General features: G+C 50.6%; 1 protein-coding gene across 3 annotated transcripts; it reads right to left on the reverse strand.

Annotated features, from left to right (window-relative positions):
• Positions 1 to 245: 245 nt before the first annotated feature.
• Positions 246 to 18,464, reverse strand: PPCDC (phosphopantothenoylcysteine decarboxylase). 3 transcript variants are annotated; one of them, XM_069866974.1, is made up of 6 exons: positions 18,443 to 18,464; positions 16,888 to 17,062; positions 12,207 to 12,302; positions 10,353 to 10,481; positions 7,426 to 7,594; positions 246 to 2,150 (listed from the first exon to the last, which is right to left on the reverse strand). In XM_069866974.1, exons 2-6 carry the CDS (start codon positions 17,038 to 17,040, stop codon positions 2,065 to 2,067), a joined length of 633 nt encoding a protein of 210 aa, XP_069723075.1. In that variant the 5' UTR covers positions 17,041 to 17,062; positions 18,443 to 18,464; the 3' UTR covers positions 246 to 2,064. The 3 variants fall into 3 exon arrangements, with proteins under 3 accessions (XP_069723075.1, XP_069723074.1, XP_069723076.1); XM_069866973.1 differs by lacking the exon at positions 18,443 to 18,464 and adding an exon at positions 17,214 to 17,307; XM_069866975.1 differs by lacking the exons at positions 12,207 to 12,302; positions 18,443 to 18,464 and adding an exon at positions 17,214 to 17,311.
• Between the last annotated feature and the right edge of the window lie 1,142 nt (positions 18,465 to 19,606).

The following is a 19,606-nucleotide window of genomic DNA, read 5'->3' on the forward strand; positions in this document are numbered from 1 at the left end:
CTGCTTTCAATCAGCTTAAACTATGATCCTCTGCTAGGTGGATAGCTTTCACAGTCCTAAGAACCCAAACAAATGATGCAGGTCCCACCACAAAGCCTTCACTGCAAAATGCAAAGCTCACGACCAGGGTACCACTAAGGCCCTTCCTGTAAGCCACAAGCTCTGCTCACATGAGACTTCTTCTGCTTTGATGCCCAGAAGCTCTGAATCCCTGGCTCTCAGTAAGTAGAAGAGTCAAAAATGAGAAAGTTCAGAGGTTTTTACTTGTGTGGAACAGATAAGAAAGGCAAACATACCCGATAACCTCTCCCCTTGTGCGCAGCAGGCTGAAGGTTGCCCCCATAAGCAAGATGCACATTCTGTACTGAAGGCCTCAAATTTGGCTGGGTCTAGTTAAAAATAAACTCTGTGGGTCAGCAGTGCTCTGCTACAGCGACGTGTTCGACAGCCCCAGTTTGCCCCATTCCCCTTAGGAGCTGGATCACGTTTCCAAGGCAAGGCTGGACTGGGGGAGCCCGGGCTGCTCTGGCCCACGGGGTCACAAGATTTCTCAATATTTGCATGCCAGTTAGCCAATTTTCAAGACAAAAAAGGGCCATCATAGGCAAAGTTTGACTTTATTCCCTTGGGAAACACACGCCCTGACTTTCCATAAGGGCTCAGCCTTTCCTGCCTGGAGCACCCACATGGGCAGGCATCATTTTGGGTCACAGTTGACACCTATATCCCCATCCAGTCCACAGAGGCAAAAGGACAAAGGCTAAGCCGCTCTCTGTCAATTTTTCCCCGTTCTGATACAAACAGCATGCAGCTGCAAGGATTTAGTAATTATATTATGTGCAAACTTGCCCAGAGTAGCTACAAGAGGCAATTCTTCAGGGGCAGGATGACAAGGTCTCTTTTATTAAGTTCCTGGAGGGAAAATGCTTTTTGGACAGTGACTCCTGCTGGAAAGGTGCAAGCAGCACAGCTACAGCCCAGGCTTTGGAGAGCAGGGACATCTCCACACCGACAGCCTGGATGGGGCTGGCATTATCCCCATCACCAGGACTTGCACAGCGCTCTCCTCTCTAGCAGACCTTGGGCAACCACCACACCTGAAGTACTTTGGCAATTCCTTCTCAGATAGGAGCACACGTGAGATATCCACGGCTGAGTGGCCTCCTGGAACATTACCCCCTCTCTGCAAGATACCACAGAGTTTTCCCACACTAAAGAAGCATATTCTTGCCTTTGGTTTGCCAACATCTGCAGTGTGGCACCACATTTCAGTTTGGCACCAGCTGGAAGATAACCGTTTCACTCCTTCGGTTGAAGAGGACACTAGAGGGACCTGGGGGTGTTGGTTGACAGCCGACTGAACATGAGCCAGCAGTGGCCCAGGTGGCCAAGAAGGCCAATGGCATCTTGGCTTGGATCAGAAACGGCGTGACCAGCAGGTCCAGGGAGGTTCTTCTCCCTCTGTATTCGGCACTGGTGAGGCCGCTCCTCGAATCCTGTGTTCAGGTCTGGGCCCCTCACCACAAGAAGGATGTTGAGGCTCTGGAGCGAGTCCAGAGAAGAGCAATGAAGCTGGTCAGGGGGATGGAGAGCAGGTCTTATGAGGAACGGCTGAGAGAGCTGGGAGTGTTTAGCCTGGAGAAGAGGAGGCTGAGGGGAGACCTCATTGCTCTCTCCAACCACCTGAAAGGACGTTGTAGAGAGGAGGGTGCTGGCCTCTTCTCCCAAGTGACGGGGGACAGGACAAGAGGGAATGGCCTCAAGCTCTGCCAGGGGAGGTTTAGGCTGGACATTAGGAAAAAATTTTTCACGGAAAGGGTCATTGGGCCCTGGCAGAGGCTGCCCAGGGAGGTGGTTGAGTCACCTTCCCTGGAGGGGTTTAAGGCACGGGTGGACGAGGCGCTGAGGGGCATGGCTTAGTGTTTGATAGGAATGGTTGGACTCGATGATCCGGTGGGTCTCTTCCAACCTGGTGATTCTATGATTCTATGATTCTATGACTCAGCTTCCTGTTGGTTTCAAGTCATCCAGGAGGCAAACAGACACCATTTACATGCCAAACCATCAGCTCTGCGTTGGCAAGTCCTGCTCTTCAAGGATCTGTTTGACGCTCTCCACAATGGTCCACACTTCTGCCATGGCACCTCGACCTGCAGGGTAAGAGCAAAACCACAGAGTGAAATTCAGGCCCTGCAGAGACGGCACAAGGCACGTGCTTCCCCTGTCCCACCTCCTCGCTCCTCCACATGCCGCACTGCTGTGGAAAATGAGATGTACAACAGTAGTAAGGTGTCCCCATGTGCGTTCCTCATGACTCACCCAACAGAAAGCAGAGGATCTGCTCGTCCACCTGGTTCTGCAGGGGTTTTGTGACATGGCTGAATGTCATCGGGGGAGGAAAGCGAGAAGAGTATTTGTGCTAACTTTGTTTGGCTCAGAAGTGAAAGCATAGAATCACAGAATCATAGAATCACCAGGTTGGAAGAGACCCACCGGATCATCGAGTCCAACCATTCCTATCAAACACTAAACCATGTCCCTCAGCACATCGTCCACCCGTCCCTTAAACCCCTCCAGGGAAGGTGACTCAACCACCTCCCTGGGCAGCCTCTGCCAGTGCCCAATGACCCTTTCTGTGAAAAATTTTTTCCTAATGTCCAGCCTAAATCTCCCCTGGCGGAGCTTGAGGCCATTCCCTCTCATCCTGCTCCCTGTCACTTGGGAGAAGAGCCCAGCTCCCTCCTCTCTACAACCTCCTTTCAGGTAGTTGTAGAGAGCAATGAGGTCTCCCCTCATCCTCCTCTTCTCCAGGCTAAACACCCCCAGCTCTCTCAGCTGTTCCTCATAAGGCCTGTTCTCCAGCCCCCTCACCAGCTTCGTTGCTCCTCAGACAATCAATGGAGAGAGGCAGGAAACCTCAAAAGGCAACTCATACGACCTTAATAAGCACCTCACATTCTGAATCATCTTCAGAGGTACCTGTACCTGCCCCTTGACCGCACCTTAGCACACACAGCCCTGGGGGCAAGGGCATCAAAGTGGCCTAGAAAGTGCGCGGGGAGCAAAATGCCCTATTCCACCTCCTTTCTCCACTGTGTGTGTTCAGTACCTTTCTGAAATGGCCTTTGCCTAGCAAAAAGATGCTGAATTTATACCAAGACTCTGCAGTTAGACCCACACCAGGGAACGCCAACCTGGATTCGCATCAGCTTGACCCTTGGGAGAAGGCAAGAAGGCTGAGTGCTGGACAGAAAGAAATGTAAAAGCTTTTTCCTGCTGGACTAATTAGCTGCCATGAACATCTAATCTACACTGTGCTGTCGCTTCCCTCCGAAACATTTTTTAAACCTGGGTTCAGTGTTTTCAGGCCAGAGATCATTAAATCATCTTGTTCAACCTCATGTACTGAACTCAGCACTCAATCCATTCACTCTTGTAATTTGCTTGGGGCTGAGGAAATGAACTTCTCCCACCAGCATTTGTCTCCACTGGAAGACTGAAAAGTTGGAGACTGTTGATCTTTTGTCCTGCTGGCTAATTGCTCCTATAATGCAAAATACACGCCCTATAGTTCACCAGAAAATAGTTCTGGGAGGTTTTGTTTTCCTCCTTTTTCCTGGTCTGCTTTCAGTTGGGTTAGTGAGCACACGGATGAACTGTTAAACCAGCAGGAAAAGGACAGGAACAACTTAAGGGCAGGGAAGAGGTGGGGGGAACGGGAAAAGCCATCCTTCTGAGGAGGGAGAGGTGCTCTCTGGGGGCAGAACCTGCCAATGCAGATGAGCCACCCGAGCCTTGTTCAGAACAGAAGGTACAGCTGGATATGACTGAGGATTTGTGATGAAGAATGGTACTTTTGGAAGGTAAAAAAAACTGGGTTGCCTGCAAAGGAAGACTCATTCTCCACTATACTTTTTTCAGACCTGCAAATCCCCGGAGGTCTGAAGAATCCTATGGACAACCCTCAGGAAGATTCGCGCCCTTCTAATCTCCTGACCTCGAGGTGAGGAGCAGCAGCTACAGGTCCTGCTGAACAAGAAATTCTCTGAATGCCTCTGCCCGGTTTGGCAGAGCTACACCCTTCCCGAGCATTTCCAAGACCTTTGTCTTCCACCACTCGCTTCCTCAACACCTTTGCCAGTTCACAGCTGGATTTTAGATTCAGCAGAGCAAAGTCTTGCTAAGCAGCCTGTCTTACAGCACAGCTCATGCCTACAGGTAGGAATCTTCCAGCGTGCCAGGCTCCACAGACAAGGATGATGAAGACACCAGCAGTTTGGAAATGGTTTTGCAAAGGCAAATTGCTGCAGGCCCGTGCGGGGCAGAGCACCTCTCGAAGCTCTCTTTATATCATGGCACATGGATATCATCAAGGCCAGCATCCAGTAGCTTACATTTAACTGTCCAATCAAGAAAATATTTTAAGTGTCAATTTAATTTGCTATTTTAACTGCCTTCTAGCTGGAGTCTATGTCCAAATCCACACATTTACTAAGAAAAATGAATCAGGTAAAGCCTGTAAAAGTAGGAACTCAGTGGGAGTCAGGATCTGGCCCATTTCAGGTGAGCCACAAGAGTGGAGGAAGATAAACCCCTTTTACAGCAACACAAACCACAATGCCAACAGAAAAAAATGGTGCAAACTGAATCTCCTTTCTTCTGCACCAGATGTGTGAGCCTCGCTACTTGCTGGGCAAACCCCTTTGGGGATGAAACCCACAAACCCGAAATGAAGAAGCTGTCGGGTGAGAGGCCTGAAAAAAAAGAGGGGAAGGGAGGAAAAAGTCCGTCCTGGGTCTTCAGAGATGCGGAAGGCATTACTGCTGTGCTGGTTTGGACTGGGATACAGTTAATTTTCTTCATAGTAGCTAGCATGGGGCTGCGGTTTGGGTTTGTGCTGGAAACAAGCATTGATAACACATGGGTGTTCTAGTTAATGCTGAGCAGGGCTTGCACAGAGTCGAGGGATTTTCTGCTTCTCACCGCACTCACCAGTGAGGAGATTGTAGCTGAGAGGGGACTCAGCCAGGACAGGTGATTCCAAGGAACAAAGGGATCTCCAAAGAACGGGCTGGGTTGGAAAGGACCTCAAAGCCCACCCAGTCCCACCCCTGCCATGGGCAGGGACACCTCTCACCGCATCAGGTTACTCCAAGCCCCATCCAACCTGGCCTTGAACACCTCCAGGGATGGGGCAGCCACCACTGCTCTGGGCAACCTGGGCCAGGGCCTCCCCACCCTCACAGGAAAACATTTCTTCCTAAGATCTCATCTCCATCTCCCCTCTCCCAGCTGAAAACCCTTCCCCCTCATCCTGTCCCTCCACTCCCTGATCAAGAGCCCCTCCCCGGCTTTCCTTTCAGTACTGGGAGCCTTCTCTGAGGTCTCCCTGGAGCCTTCTCTTCTCCAGGATGAATAATATCCTATATGATTTGCTGTCATTCTCGGCAATAAAACTGGGAGAAGGCTGGGGGGTAGAAGCTGCTGCTTGTCCTTATTGGGTTTCATTTCTCTCTCTTTGTTATTTTCCTTTTCCTTACAATTTATTATTTTATTTCCATTATCAAACTCTCTTTATCTCAACCCACGACTTTTCTCGCTCTTGTCCTACCAATTCTCTTGCCCAGTCCCACCGTGGAGGAGCGAGTAAGCGGCTCTGTGGTGCTCGGTTGCCGGTTAGGGTTAAACCACAACTACAGTTTTGCCATAATTTTCCTATATTCTGCTTTGCCAGCTGGAAGATCTTGCAAATTGACTCACCCACACAAGGGGAGGCAAGTTGGATATGGCTCCCACCGCCCCAGCCGTCTGTACCATCCCTCTCCTAGAAGTTTCTTCAGGAGTTTGTTCTCCCAGTAGAGCAGCCGAGCTGGATATGAAGCAGCTGCCAAATGATGCTGGTGTAACAAGGTAACTCCTGATCAACACTGATTTACTTTGCAGTTTTGAGCTACAAACCACAGTAACTCACATGCTGCCTCTCACATGGCTCACATGTCCCTGTCACGGGGGCAGCAACCCCTATTAAGGGCGTTTTCCCTTAACATTTTTACAAGTATGTAAGAAATTGGATGTAATCAGGTCTAAAATCCCAGTGGAAGCATAACCGTCCGGGATATTTCAACTGATGTCTGAGTTACTTGACTACACCTACCTAACTGTAAATATTTCTTAGTCTTCAGCTCCAAAAATGCTCTCTCTAGAAGCACTGCACCTACTTAAGAACTCGGAAACTAAGCCACCCCTAGAGTTTAACCATGAAGAACATTTTGAGGCCCTGCCTCTGCCGCAGACTGTATTGAACTGAGCAGTTAAAATCCAGCTAGAGTCAGGGTGGTTAAACAAAAGTATGAGTGCACTGCTGTGCAGGTGGTAACAGATCTGCTCTTACAGCTAGAACGGGGTGACATCTTACAGACAATTTGTCCAAGAAAATTTAGATTAAAAAGCAAATCCATTCACCCAAATTGCTTGTATAAAAACCTTCTAAAACTCTCCCGAAAGTCAAAATCCCTCCAAGTTAAAGCAGCTCCTAAAACACAAATGAGACCATTTTAGTAGAATTTCTTTGCATTGCAAGTTAAGTCTTCTGGAACTGAGCGTGACAAGTTTCCCTACCCCCCTCCTTCACTTCCCAAACAAGTCTGATGCAAAACCCCAAATCAAAACTCAATTGGGAAGCTGGAAAGTAACCCAGGCAACACAGCACAACAAACGTTAACCGCGTGTCCAGCTACACCCTCAGCCACGTCTGCAACGCACTTACTCTCACTATCTGCTCGCGGGGATGAGATACGATCCCCCTGCCACAGAGGGGGAACTGAGGCACGATGAAAACAGCCCACAGACACAGCAGAGGGCAAGGTCAGGACACCCAAATCCTAGGCTGATAACGCTCACCGCAAAGCCTCCCTTCTCGTCAATCTACTTTCTCCTTGAACGAGTATTTCCTTTAAAGAGCAGCCCTATCTAACACCTCATTTGAAAACCTGGCTTGCATGGGCTCTTAAGACTACTTAAAAATTAATGTAGAAGAATAATAAACATCAACCAGCACAGAGCAAAGCTTCAGTTGGTTTCTACAAACCCTGGCAATGAGCATTTGCTCCCCGCAGCCCAACAGCTTGAAGTGCACGTGGCAAAAGAATACCCGTTCCTTCAGGATCAGAGCAGCACTTGTGCAAGACAGAATCATAGAATGGTTTGAGCTGGATGGGACCTCAAAGCCCACCCAGTTTCACCCACCCTGCCATGGGCAGGGACACCTCCCACTGGATCAGGTTGCTCAAAGCCCCATCCAGCGTAGCCTTGAACGCCTCCAGGGAGGGGGAAACCATCATTTTTCTGGGCAGCCTCCCCAGCCTCACAGGAAAGCGTTTCTTCCTAAGATCTCACCTCAGTCTCCCCTCATGCAAAAGGACTGACCTTCATCTCCGCACACAAGTTTCTTCACAACACAGGGGATCTCTGTGTAGCCGAAGCCTTTCAGCTGCTCCACCTGCTGAGCTGTGATGGGATGTTCCCACATGGCCGTGTTCATAGCTGGGCAGAAGAGCAGAGGTTTGCTCAGATCCCAAGCGCGGATGACACAAGTCTGCAAAAGAAGCCAAGAGGATCAGCTTGGAGAGGGGTTGTCTTTCCTCATCCCTTCTCATCGCTTTGCTGCACAGGCCAATGGCATCTTGACTTGGATCAGAAGCGGCATGACTAGCAGGTCCAGGGAGGTTATTCTCCCTCTGGACTCGGCTCCTTGAACCCTGTGTTCAGTTCTGGGCCCCCCACCACAAGAAGGATGTTGAGGGTCTGGAGCGAGTCCAGAGAAGAGCAACAAAGCTGGTGAGGGGGCTGGAGAACAGGCTTTATGAGGAACGGCTGAGAGAGCTGGGGGTGTTCAGCCTGGAGAAGAGGAGGCTGAGGGGAGACCTCATTGCTCTCTACAACTACCTGAAAGGAGGTTGTGGAGAGGAGGGAGCTGGGCTCTTCTCCCATGTGACAGGGGACAGGACGAGAGGGAATGGCCTCAAGCTCCGCCAGGGGACATTTAGGCTGGACATTAGGAAAAAATTTTTCACGGAGAGGGTCATTGGGCACAGCAACAGGCTGCCCAGGCAGGTGGTTGAGTCACCTTCCCTGGAGGTGTTTAAGGCACGGGTGGATGAGGTGCTGAGGGACATGGTTTAGTGTTTGATAGGAATGGCTGGACTCGATGATCCGGTGGGTCTCTTCCAACCTGGTGATTCTGATTCTATAAAGTGCTTTCCCTGAATGGGTGTCCCAAAAGCCTCAATCTGTCCGTGCAGCTGTGTTAACCCGCAGGCAGATCCTTGGTTCTGTGGTTGATTTATATCCCATTCCAGCAAAGCTCTTGTCCGACAGGGAACAAAGACAACGGAGGCTACGAAGAAGATAAATCCCATCCTACCCTGGCTCAGAGCCAGTCAAGCAGCCCCATCGCTGGAGCAAACCAAGCTGGAATTCAATGCGAGCCAGCTGCCAGCCCTTGGGGAGACCGAGGGAAACTGAGGGGGAACATGGATTTTAACGGCTATAGAGAAATCCCCAGGCAACACTTCTGATGAGCCAGCTTTCGGGCTAAACACAAGAATCTGGCAAGTGAGTTCTCTTAAATGATACGCCAACTGGATCCATGGCTCCTCCCAAGGGAAGCATTGCTGCTTCCAGAATACAGACGATAACACAGACACATCTGAGCTGTTGCAGAAGATGCTGTCAGACTACAAACCGTCCGGCAGCTCCTGTGCGCTACAGGGAATCATAGCGGACTCCTTGGGAATGCAGAGCTTCCAGATAAGCCAGCATCACCTCATCTCTTTAAAAAGATAAATGCTGGTTGCTCTTAATGTGATGTTCATCGGTTTCCCTAGGCCAAGCAGCATCCAAACCATGAAAAGGGAGCTTCTCAGGTAGCAACCGCTCAAACAGTCTTTGCTCAGATCACGGAGTACTCACAAGAACCCTGCCCATCCTTTTTTATGCCCTGTGTTTTGAACCCTTCCCAGCGCAGGAGAGTCTGCTAGGATCTGTTCTAACTTGCAAGACAGCACCTCCAGCGCTTGCTGTCCTTTGCTGGAGCCACCTCTTACCTCCACAAGGCGCCCTGCAAAGGCTGCAGGAGTTGGTGAAGCTACGCGTCTCTAACACCCTTCCTGAGCTCTTCCCTCCGCGATCACCATTGCATCAATAGCACCAAGGGGACCCAGAAGGACAAGACGCTGCTTGTCCCTCCCACAGCTCCTCCTGGCTTCTCTCAGATCTCCAGCGACCTGCTCGCACAGACGAGGGCTGTTGCTTTGGGTGTACTTTGTTCATTTATATGCACTCCCTCCTGCCTGAACAACTGAGTTGGCCATGCAGGAATCCTTGGCCAGAGTTGATGTGCTGCCTTCCATTCCTAGTTTTAGCCTCCTTGAATTACTGATGCACCACAGCAACATTCGAAGATCTGCAGCTTCCTGGTAGGTCTTCTGCGTGGTTAAAGCTTATGACTTCTCCTAATGAAGACCTAATGCCTGGACACCAAGCATTCAGCCCTGCTGAAGGTCCCCCTCCCCCAAGAGAGAAGCACACTCTCTTGTATCATAAAATCATGGAATGGTTTGGCTTGGAAGGAACCTTAAAGCCCATCCAGTTACACCCTCCTGCCATGGGTAGGGACACCTCCCACTGGATCAGGTTGCTCCAAGCCCCATCCAACCTGGCCTTGAACATCTCCAGGGACCAGCCACCACTTCTCCAGGCAAATACACTTCCCGATGAGCCTTTGAGCCAGAGCACTTTTAACACCAGAAAAACAAGCCTTAACAAGCAAAATCCCCTCTAGCTGAAACTGGAGGGCAACTTAAGTGTGAGCATGTTCAAATTTCTGTGCTGTTAGGTGACGGAGGAGTTGAGGAAGCAGGAAGTAAACAGTTTTATCTGATCTCACAGGTGTCTTTCCAGATTGCATCTCAAAAATGCAGCAGAGAGGAACTCAGAAGTCAGTGCAAGTGTGTAAGTGCACGTGCACGTGTGTACATGCACGACAGAGAGAGGGTGGAGGTAGGCAGAGAGAAATACAACCCATCAGAAAGAGCAAGAAAGGCACAGAGCAGGGGCTGGGAAATGACAGAAAAGACTGACAAAGCCGAGGAGTGGAAAGGGATGTAGGTCAGGAAAGGAAAGAACCATGGTTTGAGAAGAAACAAGGGAACCATGCTGGAGGAAGAGAGAGAAGAGCATATGAAGTGGGAGCAGAACATGCAAATCTCACTGTTCTCAGTGCTGCAGAAGCACAAGAGTTTCCATGAAAGAAACGTCACACAGTCTGGTGCTGCAAAGCTCTGGTTACTCACCAGCAGGTTGTCACAGATGCCGTTGGCGAGCTTTGCCAGCGTGTTTGCATCAAGAGGTGCCACCAACATCAGGTCAGCCCAGCGCCTGAGCTCAATGTGCAGGACGGGGTCGGAGCGGCCCTTCCACAGCTGCGCACGAGACAAGATGCAAAGCAGTGAACCCTTACAATGAATGCTGGGAGAAACAGCCACTTTATCAATCCCACATTAGTAACCATCACATAAACTTAGGGGGAAGGAATTACTCTTGCATCAAGCAAGATTTTTATGACCAGTGGAAAAATATGACCTGCTGAAGCATCACTTCTGAGGGAGAACCGAAACAAGACAGTGCAGATGAATTATTGAGGTGGTATAATAAAGAGCCCATGGAAAAACACCAAGAACTTTTTGAAGAAAAATACCTATTGTATATTGTATATAAATATCTGATGATTTTGTGGAGGCCACTGCCACTCATTGAGGTGATGGCTCAACTCTGAGTTGTTAATAAAACAAGCCTAGAGTTACCTGCAGTCTGGTGAAAATCCTTTAACACCTGCCTATGGCAGGGGCTGCAACTGGATGGGCTTTAAGGTCCTTTCCAACCCAAATCATTCCACGATTCTACGAAAGCCTTTAAGAACAGGAGGGAACAGCCCTGTTGGCTTTCTCTAAGATGGATGAGGTTTAGCCATCTGGGCGCTTCCCTCCTCTCTGGGGTCTTAAGTGAATATTTCTATTTTCCCTAAAGCTCTGAGCTGCTCGGTGGAGTCCTCGTCTGTTCTTAAGAGTGCAGTTAACCGGGAAAGCATCAAGAGAAGCAGCAAACAGCATCAGGTGCTTAATCCCCAGAGGACCCACACAACCACAGGCCAGCAAGGGCTGCATCAGGGCCACAAACCGCTCCTTCTCTGAGTCATTCGAAACCACAACAAAAAGACAGCATCCAGAAAGCTGGTGCTTCCTGACGCCTTTCCCAGCTCCTCCACTCACTTCTATCATTTTCTAGAAGCACTGAATATTGTAGTTTTATTTTCAAAGTAAGAAATCTCACAAGCAGATGCTGAGCAGGCTGATTTCTCACCCTTCCCTGTATTATAAAGGGCTCCACTCCTGCTTTCCAGTATGCTCGCAGACCTCGAAGCCTGACCTGCACCTCTTCCACCCCCACGCTGAGGATTCCCCACAAACAGCTTTGCCTGGAACTGTAGCCTCCTGGGACCCAGAGACTGATCTCACAAACGAGCCAGAAAGCTTCCTGGCCATTGCTATTAGCAAGCCTCTCTCCACGTAAGAGCGATGCTCACATGTGAGTGCATTGGGAAGAGAATGGGTAAAGAGCAGATTACCTTGTACTCAGGTGGGTACTGCAAAATAGGGATGAAATGTATAGAAAAATAAACCCTGAGGAGGTAGCGCCATGCCCTCATGGCCAAGAAGGCTCTCCCGGGGTGGATCATAAAGAGTGTGGCCAGCAGGGTGAGTGAGGGGGGTTCTCCTCTCCCTCTGTCTTGGAGCCTCGTGTCCAATTCTGGGCTCCTCAGCTCAAGAAAGACAAGGAATGACTGGAGAGAGTCCAACGGAAGCCAAGGAGATGATGAGGAGACTGAAGCATCTTTCTCAGGAGAGGCTGAGAGGGGTCAACCAATAGTCCAAAGCATTCCAAAGCATATGCTAATAGAACAAAGAAGTGAGTCTTGGCATAGAATAAAAAAATAAACAGATGTGGTGTCTTGCAAAGAAACTTAGAGGAAGACTTCTGTCTTTCTGAAGTGTGACCCACTGGATGACAAAACAACTTGAATCACAAAACTCGTGGCTAGCAGGGAGAGGACAGAAGCTCCTGCTGTCTCCAAAGGAAGAACAACTCACCTGCCATTCATCTTCATCACTGTAGAGGGTGACAGGAATCTCCTGAGCATTGTAGAAATGCTTTGCTCTCTCAGTAGTGACCACCTTCACTTCAAGCTAATCGGGAAAGAAAGACAGAGCCGTGGTTAGACTAGTGGTGAATTCTCTAAAGCTGAATAGAGGAGGAGGGCTTGAGCAGCAAAGATTTTGAAAGCTATGTAGATTCTCAGAGGACCTGTCCCAACTCACAGCTGAAAGGCCAGGACACTGCAGGTGCTCATGGGAGCTGAAGTCTCATTCCACAACACCCTGAAACAGGCTGGTGATCCGTCACCATCTGCTGAACATGGTCCCATCACCAGTTCATAGCAGGGAGAGCAGGGAGGAGAGCGGGTGAGCATGAGATGTAGTTCTGCAAAGAGCTTCAGAGAGACAACAAGCAGCAAATCAAAGCTGCCCTTTCATCTCAAACTACACCTGCCAAAGGGAGCAGGAGGGCAGGCTGAGAGCTGGGTTTGTTCAGCCGTGAGAGAAGAAGGCTCCAGGGAGACCTTAAACCAGCTTCCAGTACTGAAAGGGGCTCCAGGAAAGCTGGGGAGGGGCTCTTGATCAGGGAGTGCAGGGATGGGACAAGGGGGAGTGGTATTAAGCTGAAAGAGGGGAGATTGAGATGAGATCTGAGGAAGAAATGTTTTCCTGTGAGGGTGGGGAGGCCCTGTCTCTTTCACTGGAGGGGTTCAAAAAGCATGTAGACGTGGCACTTCAGGACATGGTTTAGTGGACAGGGTGGTGTTGGACTGACAGTTGGACTGGATGATCTTAGAGAGGTCTCTTGCAACCTTAATGATTCTATGATTCTATGAAAATACTGTTATTGTGGAAGATGCACCTCGAGCCACTGACTACAATAAAAACCAACGCTTTTTGTCGTTATTGGCCACTTTCAGCCCCAGTCTACTCCTTCAAGCAGTTCACAGTGCAGAGTTCACGCACTGCAGAGCTCTGTTAGCCCAACAGAGGGATGGAGAGAAACCAGCCTCACCAACAACTCCTTCCTTCTAGAAGACTGTGGCCTGAGGTACCAAACGGATGAAGCACCCAATCTGCACGCTCTTGCTAAAGCTGAAAACCTCTAACCTCCATAAAGCCCAACAGCGGCGGCTGAAGTGACAAAACATGTTAACCTATCTCCCCAACGCTATCTAAGTGACTGGGAATGGAGCTGCATTAATTATCTACACCTTACATGACCAGAACAACAGCTGGGGAGCCGTGGAAAATCCCAGCCTTGGTATATCATGGTCTTTGGCAATTCTTCCCATGTCCTGGAGAAGAAGTAACGGGAAATGCATCTGCACATAGCACCAGTACTTTTTTGCACCACATGTTTGGTTCTTTGCCTCTTCCCAGTGTCTGCTGGTTTTCAGGTGACCCCAGCTCAGAACCACAGCTTCCAGGGCTCCCAAACGTGGAGATCACATTCACAACAATGAAACGTGTTGTTCCCACCTTAACCTCACCTCACAGGAAGCTGTTTGGAGCCAAGCAGCGACACCCACACAGGCGCTAACGCTGCTCTTAGGGGCTCGGGGAGGTGTCAAACTCGCAGCCTGCAAGGTATTATTTGCACAGTGATTTTAAAGAGCAAGACACAGTGTCAATGTCTTTGCTCTGAAACACTATAAGCAGATCAGATCTGCATGAGACGTCTTTCACAGGCATGACTGTCGAGGGTATTTTAACCTTACAGCCGTAAGCAAAAAATATTCAAGGACCGTGAGGGGTGCTGACTCCAAAAAGTTGCTCTGTTAATTAAATATTCTCCCTAATTAAGGTTTCTTGCTGAGGTGGGCTCCCGGTTCCCTTGTTCTGAGCAAGTCCTTCAAGTCCCTCCAGCTTTGCTGGAAAGGAATCAGTGTTCTCAAGACCACTTTAGCCTACTCAGTTCTTCCTCCTGTTTACCTGGCACACCTTCTGTTTGCCTGTGGCTGTATCTCTGCTTACAGAGCGCAGTCAGCCCAGCCACACTCAGGCTCCTTTCCAGCAGACAGTTCAGACTCAAAAGAATTCCTTCCTTTGGAGCATTCCAGCCAATTCTCCAGAACAAACTTCAATGCAACGCTGCTCTCTGGTGTTCAGGCGATGCTGTTGGTCTCTGTCAGAGGACTCTGCCGTCACAGTCACCTCAGGCTAAGGGCACGAGTATGATTTTTTTCATTATTTGCCCAGTTTTGACAGCAAAATCTCGACACACGGCTAGTAACAACTGCTGCAGGTGAGCACAAGCCGCTCCTGTGTTAAATGGCACCTTCCCTGGCAGGGCTACCATGGAACGATTTAAACCTCGAACTCCAGACAACTTTGTCTGGAGCCCCATCGCTTTGAGAGCAACACATTTCACCTTACTGAAACATCCACTGTTTCCTCTCTTTCTGCCTAGCCAATGATGGGATTTTAGTCACTGTATTCCTGCCAGGCCACTCCAAACCCACAAGGAATTGGCCAAGGACAACACAAGAAGCAGAAGAGTTGCACACAGCATCCTCTCGCGGACACCACGTGCTGTTTCATAGAATCATAGAATCACCAGGTTGGAAGAGACCCACTGGATCATCGAGTCCAACCATTCCTATCAATCACTAAACCTTAAACACCTCCAGAGAAGGTGACTCAACCACCTCCCTGGGCAGCCTCTGCCACTGCCCAATGACCCTTTCTGTGAAAATCTTTTTCCTAATGTCCAGCCTAAACGTCCCTTGGTGGAGCTTGAGGCCATTCCCTCTTGTCCTGTCTCCTGTCACTTGGGAGAAGAGCCCAGATCCCTCCTCTCCACAACCTCCTCTCAGGCAGTTGGAGAGAGCAATGAGGTCTCCCCTCAGCCTCCTCTTCTCCAGGCTAAACACCCCCAGCTCTCTCAGCCGTTCCTCATAAGGCCTGTTCTCCAGCCCCTTCACCAGCTTTGTTGCTCTTCTCTGGACTCGTTCCAGAGCCTCAACATCCTTCTTGTGGTGAGGGGCCCAGAACTGAACACAGGATTCGAGGAGCGGTCTCACCAGTGCCGAGTACAGAGGGAGAAGAACCTCCCTGGACCTGCTGGCCACGCCGTTTCTGATCCAAGCCAAGATGCCATTGGCCTTCTTGGCCACCTGGGCCACTGCTGGCTCATGTTCAGTCGCTGTCAACCAACACCCCCAGGTCCTTCTCCTCCAGGCAGTTTCCAGCCAGACTTCTCCTAGTCTGTAGCTGCCCAGGGTTGTTGTGCCCCAAGTGCAGGACCCGGCATTTGGCCTTGTTAAACCTCCTGCCATTGGACTCAGCCCAGCGGTCCAGCCTGTTCAGATCCCTTTGGAGCCTCCTGACCCTCCAGAAGACCCACGCTTCCACCCAGCTTAGTGTCATCTGCAAACTTGCTACGGGTGCCCTCGATGCCTTCATCCAGGTCATTGATAAAGACATTGAACAGGGCTGGACCCAGCCCTGAGCCCTGGGGAACCCCACTTGTCACTGGCCTCCAGCTGGATTTCACACCATTTCCCACCACTCTCTGGGCCCGGCCAGCCAACCAGTTTTCCACCCAGGAGAGTGTGCGCCTCTCCAGGCCAGAGGCAACAGTTTCTGAAGCAGAATGCTGGGAGAAACTGTGTCAAAGGCTTTACTGAAGTCCACAGTTTCCCCACAGCAAGGGTTGTAATAACCTGGGAGGTGTAAGCCGATGCTGCACACACCTCCTACATCTCCAAAGAGGTTGAACAAAAGGCAGTAAGAGGTGCTCATACCCATTAGCACCCTCAAAGAGATGTGAAAGTTTAATGAGGGCAAAACCACCCTGCCAAGTTGCTCACCGGGAGCATTTTAGCCAAAACATCGATTTGAACAAACCAGTTTCAAGCCTCTGACTACATTTTCTCTGTCAGTCTCCCTCTGCTCCTGTGCGGCTTGCACTAGTGGCCTCTCAAAGATCCATTCTTTCAGGACAGGAATTGTGCAGAACTGAACGGGCTTGTGCAGAACTTCACAAAGTCAATAGTAAAGTTACACTGACTCACCAGGATTCAAATCGGACCTTGAAATCATAAAATCAATCATAGAATCATAGAACGGTTTGGGTTGGAAGGGACCTCCAGCCCAGGAGACGTGAGTACATCAATAATTTTCACCAATAAAGTACCAGAAGCTCCTCGACAGGATACTTCACTATTTAGGCAACAAAAGCTGAAAAGCAGCAGGCACAAAGCCTGCAAGAGAAACCACAGAACTGATGGGTCTTCCCAGAGGATTTACGTCCAGCCTCCTGTAGTTTAATTATGAATCAAATGCTTAGAGAGAATCACAGAATCATGGCATGGTTCAGGTTGGAAGGGAACTCAAAGCTCACCCTCACAGGAAAACATTTCTTCCTAAGATCTCATCTCAATCTCCCCTCTTTCAGCTCAAAACCATTCCCCCTCATCCTATCCCTGCACTCCCTGATCAAGGGCCCCTCCCCAGCTTTCCTGGAGTCCCTTTCAGTACAGGAGGCTTCTCTAAGGTCTCCCTGGAGCCTTCTCTTCTCCAGGCTGAACAACCCCCAGAAAAATGTTTAAACTGAAGGGCTCAAAGCCAGAGGAGATTTTCATTTCAACAGAAGGCATCACACCTCTCCTCAAAACAAGGAAGAGGGTAACACCAACTTTTTGAGGCTTCCACCAGCAGAGTTACTCACCCCAGGGATTTTTAGCAACTCATCGATGAGGAGAGGCAGCTTCAAGGCAGCCACACTTCCCGTCACACCCACCAGGACACGGCGCTTTCTCTGCGGCACAGGTGAGCTCTCTTCTGCAGGACACCCGGGTTCTGACGGTGAGAAGGGCTCCATGCTCCAATCATCCAATCAAACTCTACAATCATAGAAAAAAAAAAATCTGCTTAACTAATGGTGCCTTTGAGGGAGGTTAGCACAGCAGGGCTCCAGCAGCTCTGTATTCCCAAGGGCACAGATCTAAGCTTGTACACAGAGTCATTGAGTGCAATGAGGAGGCTTTGAGCAACCTGATCCAGTGGGAGGTGTCCCTGTCCATGGCAAGGTGGGTTGGAACTGGATGGTCTTTAAGGTCTGCTGGGTGCTAAGGTCTTGTCAAACCCCATCCTGTTGTCCTCAGTCCATGAATCCAGCCTGGTCAGGTCCCTCTGCAGAGCCTTCCTGCACCTGAGCAGATCCACACTCCTGCCCAGCTTGGTGTCATCTGCAAACTGTCTGAGGGAGCATTCGATCCCTTTGTCCAGGTTATGGATAAAGATGTTAAACTGAATGGACTCCAACACTGTTCCTCAGGGAACACTGCTGCAACCAGCCCCCAGATGGATTTAGCTCCGCTCACCACCACTCTCTGGGCCCAGCCATGCAGCCATTTTACCTAGAGAAGAGTAAGCCCAACCATGAACCACCAACTTCTTTAGATGCTGTGGGAGAGAGTGTCCAAGGCTTCACTGAAGTGCAGGCAGACAACATACAAAGCCTTTCCCTCATCCACTGAGCTGGTCACCTGGTCCTAGATCAGGTTGGCAGCAGTAATTGGACGGCCAGGGACGGCAGCAAGCAGGTCCCATGCTTCATAGAACCACAGAATCACCAGGTTGGAAAAGACCCACCAGATCATCGAGTCCAACCATTTCTATCAAACACTAAACCATGCCCCTCAGCACCTTGTCCACCTGTGCCTTAAACACCTCCAGGGAAGGTGACTCAACCCCCTCCCTGGGCAGCCTCTGCCAGTGCCCAATGACCCTTTCCATAAAAATTTTTTTCCTAATGTTCAGCCTGAACCTCCCCTGGTGGAGCTTGAGGCCATTCCCTCTCGTCCTGTCCCCTGTCACTTGGGAGAAGAGCCCAGCTCCCTCCTCTCCACAACCTCCTTTCAGGTAGTTGGAGAGAGCAATGAGGTCTCCCCTCAGCCTCCTCTTCTCCAGGCTGAACACCCCCAGCTCTCTCAGCCGCTCCTCAATTTTATCCTAAAGGAAGAAGTGGGCGCATTTCCCTCGTGATTCCATCCAGGCTGGATGGGCTTTAAGGTCCCTTCCAGCACAAACCACTCCATGATTCTATGACCCGCATCTAATTAAGATTAATGCAAGGAAAACACCCACTGCATTACTAATTACTAGATAACCATTAACCCAGAGGTCTCCCCTGGGAGATAAGGTGGTATTTTTCAGTGGGCAGAGTTAGGAAGCGGCTGTCAGTGACAAAGAGAGGGGAGACTGCGAGGCCTTGAGCTTACCCGGCCCGGGCCGGGACCAGCTGGAACCGGACGGGGCGGGACTCGAACCCGCGACCCCGGCAGCGGCGCCCGGAAGGGGAAGGGAACGATGGGAACGGGAGGGTGAATGGAGGCGGGGTAAGAGGGGTAGGAAGAGTCTGCAGAGGGAGCTGGACAGGCTGGGTCCATGGATGGAGGGCAGGGAGGCGCTGCAGAGGCAGCTGGACAGGCTGGGTCCGTGGATGGGGGGTAGAGGCTCTGCAGAGGCAGCTGGACAGGCTGGGTCCATGGATGGAGGTCAGGGAGGCTCTGCAGAGGGAGCTGGACAGGCTGGGTCCATGGATGGAGGGCAGGGAGGCTCTGCAGAGGCAGCTGGACAGGCTGGATCCATGGGCCAAGACAGATTGTATGGGGTTCCACAAGGCCAAGTGCCTGGACCTGCATTTGTGCCACAAGCCCATGCAGCACTCCAGGCTGGGGAAGAGGGGCTGGAAAGCTGCCTGGCAGAAAAGGACCGGGCAGTGCTGGTCAACAGTGGCTGAACACAAGCCAGCAGTGGCCCAGGTGGGCAAGGAGGCCAGCAGTGTCCTGGCTTGGATCAGCCATGGGGTGGCCAGCAGGAGCAGGGCAGGGATCGTCCCCCTGTGCTCAGCGCTGGTGAGGCTGCACCTCAAATCCTGGGTTCAGTTTTGGGCCCCTCAGTGCAAGAAAGACATTGAGTGGCTGGAGTGCATCCAAAGGGAACGGAGCTGGGGAAGGGTCTGGAGAACAGGGGTTCTGGGGGCAGCTGAGGCACCTGGGGTTGTTTAGCCTGGAGAAGAGGAGGCTGAGAGGAGACCTCATCGCTCTCTGCAGCTCCTGGAAAGGAGGTTGTAGTGAGGTGGATGCTGGTCTCTTCTCCCAGGTAGCAAGTGATAGGAGAGGAAGTGGCCTCAAGTTGCACAATGGGAGGTTTGGATTGGACATAAAGAAAAATTTCTTCACTGAAGGGGTTACCAGGCACTGGCACCCCAGGGAAGATTGTCCTATGACTTGTCCTATCACACTCCAGAACTAGCCCTTGTTAAACTTAATGTGGCTGGTGATTGCCCAGCTCTCCAATCTGTCCAGATCCCTCTGCAGGACCTCTCTGCCCTCAGGAGTATCATCAGCCTCCCCCCCCAATTTTGTGTCAACCACAAACTT

This window comes from Phaenicophaeus curvirostris, chromosome 12 (genome assembly GCF_032191515.1).
Source record: "Phaenicophaeus curvirostris isolate KB17595 chromosome 12, BPBGC_Pcur_1.0, whole genome shotgun sequence".
Classification (NCBI taxonomy): domain Eukaryota; kingdom Metazoa; phylum Chordata; class Aves; order Cuculiformes; family Cuculidae; genus Phaenicophaeus; species Phaenicophaeus curvirostris.

Bases quoted from the DNA above. Each gene is read 5' to 3' on its own strand.
- PPCDC (XM_069866974.1), bottom strand. From the start codon at position 17,040: ATGGAGCCCTTCTCACCGTCAGAACCCGGGTGTCCTGCAGAAGAGAGC. The intron at 10,482-12,206 runs GTGAGTTGTTCT...TCTCGTGCGCAG, and splicing joins GTGATGAAGATGAATGGCAG to CTGTGGAAGGGCCGCTCCGA. The intron at 2,151-7,425 runs GTCAGTCCTTTT...CTTACCCTGCAG, and splicing joins ACTTGTGTGCGGAGATGAAG to GTCGAGGTGCCATGGCAGAA.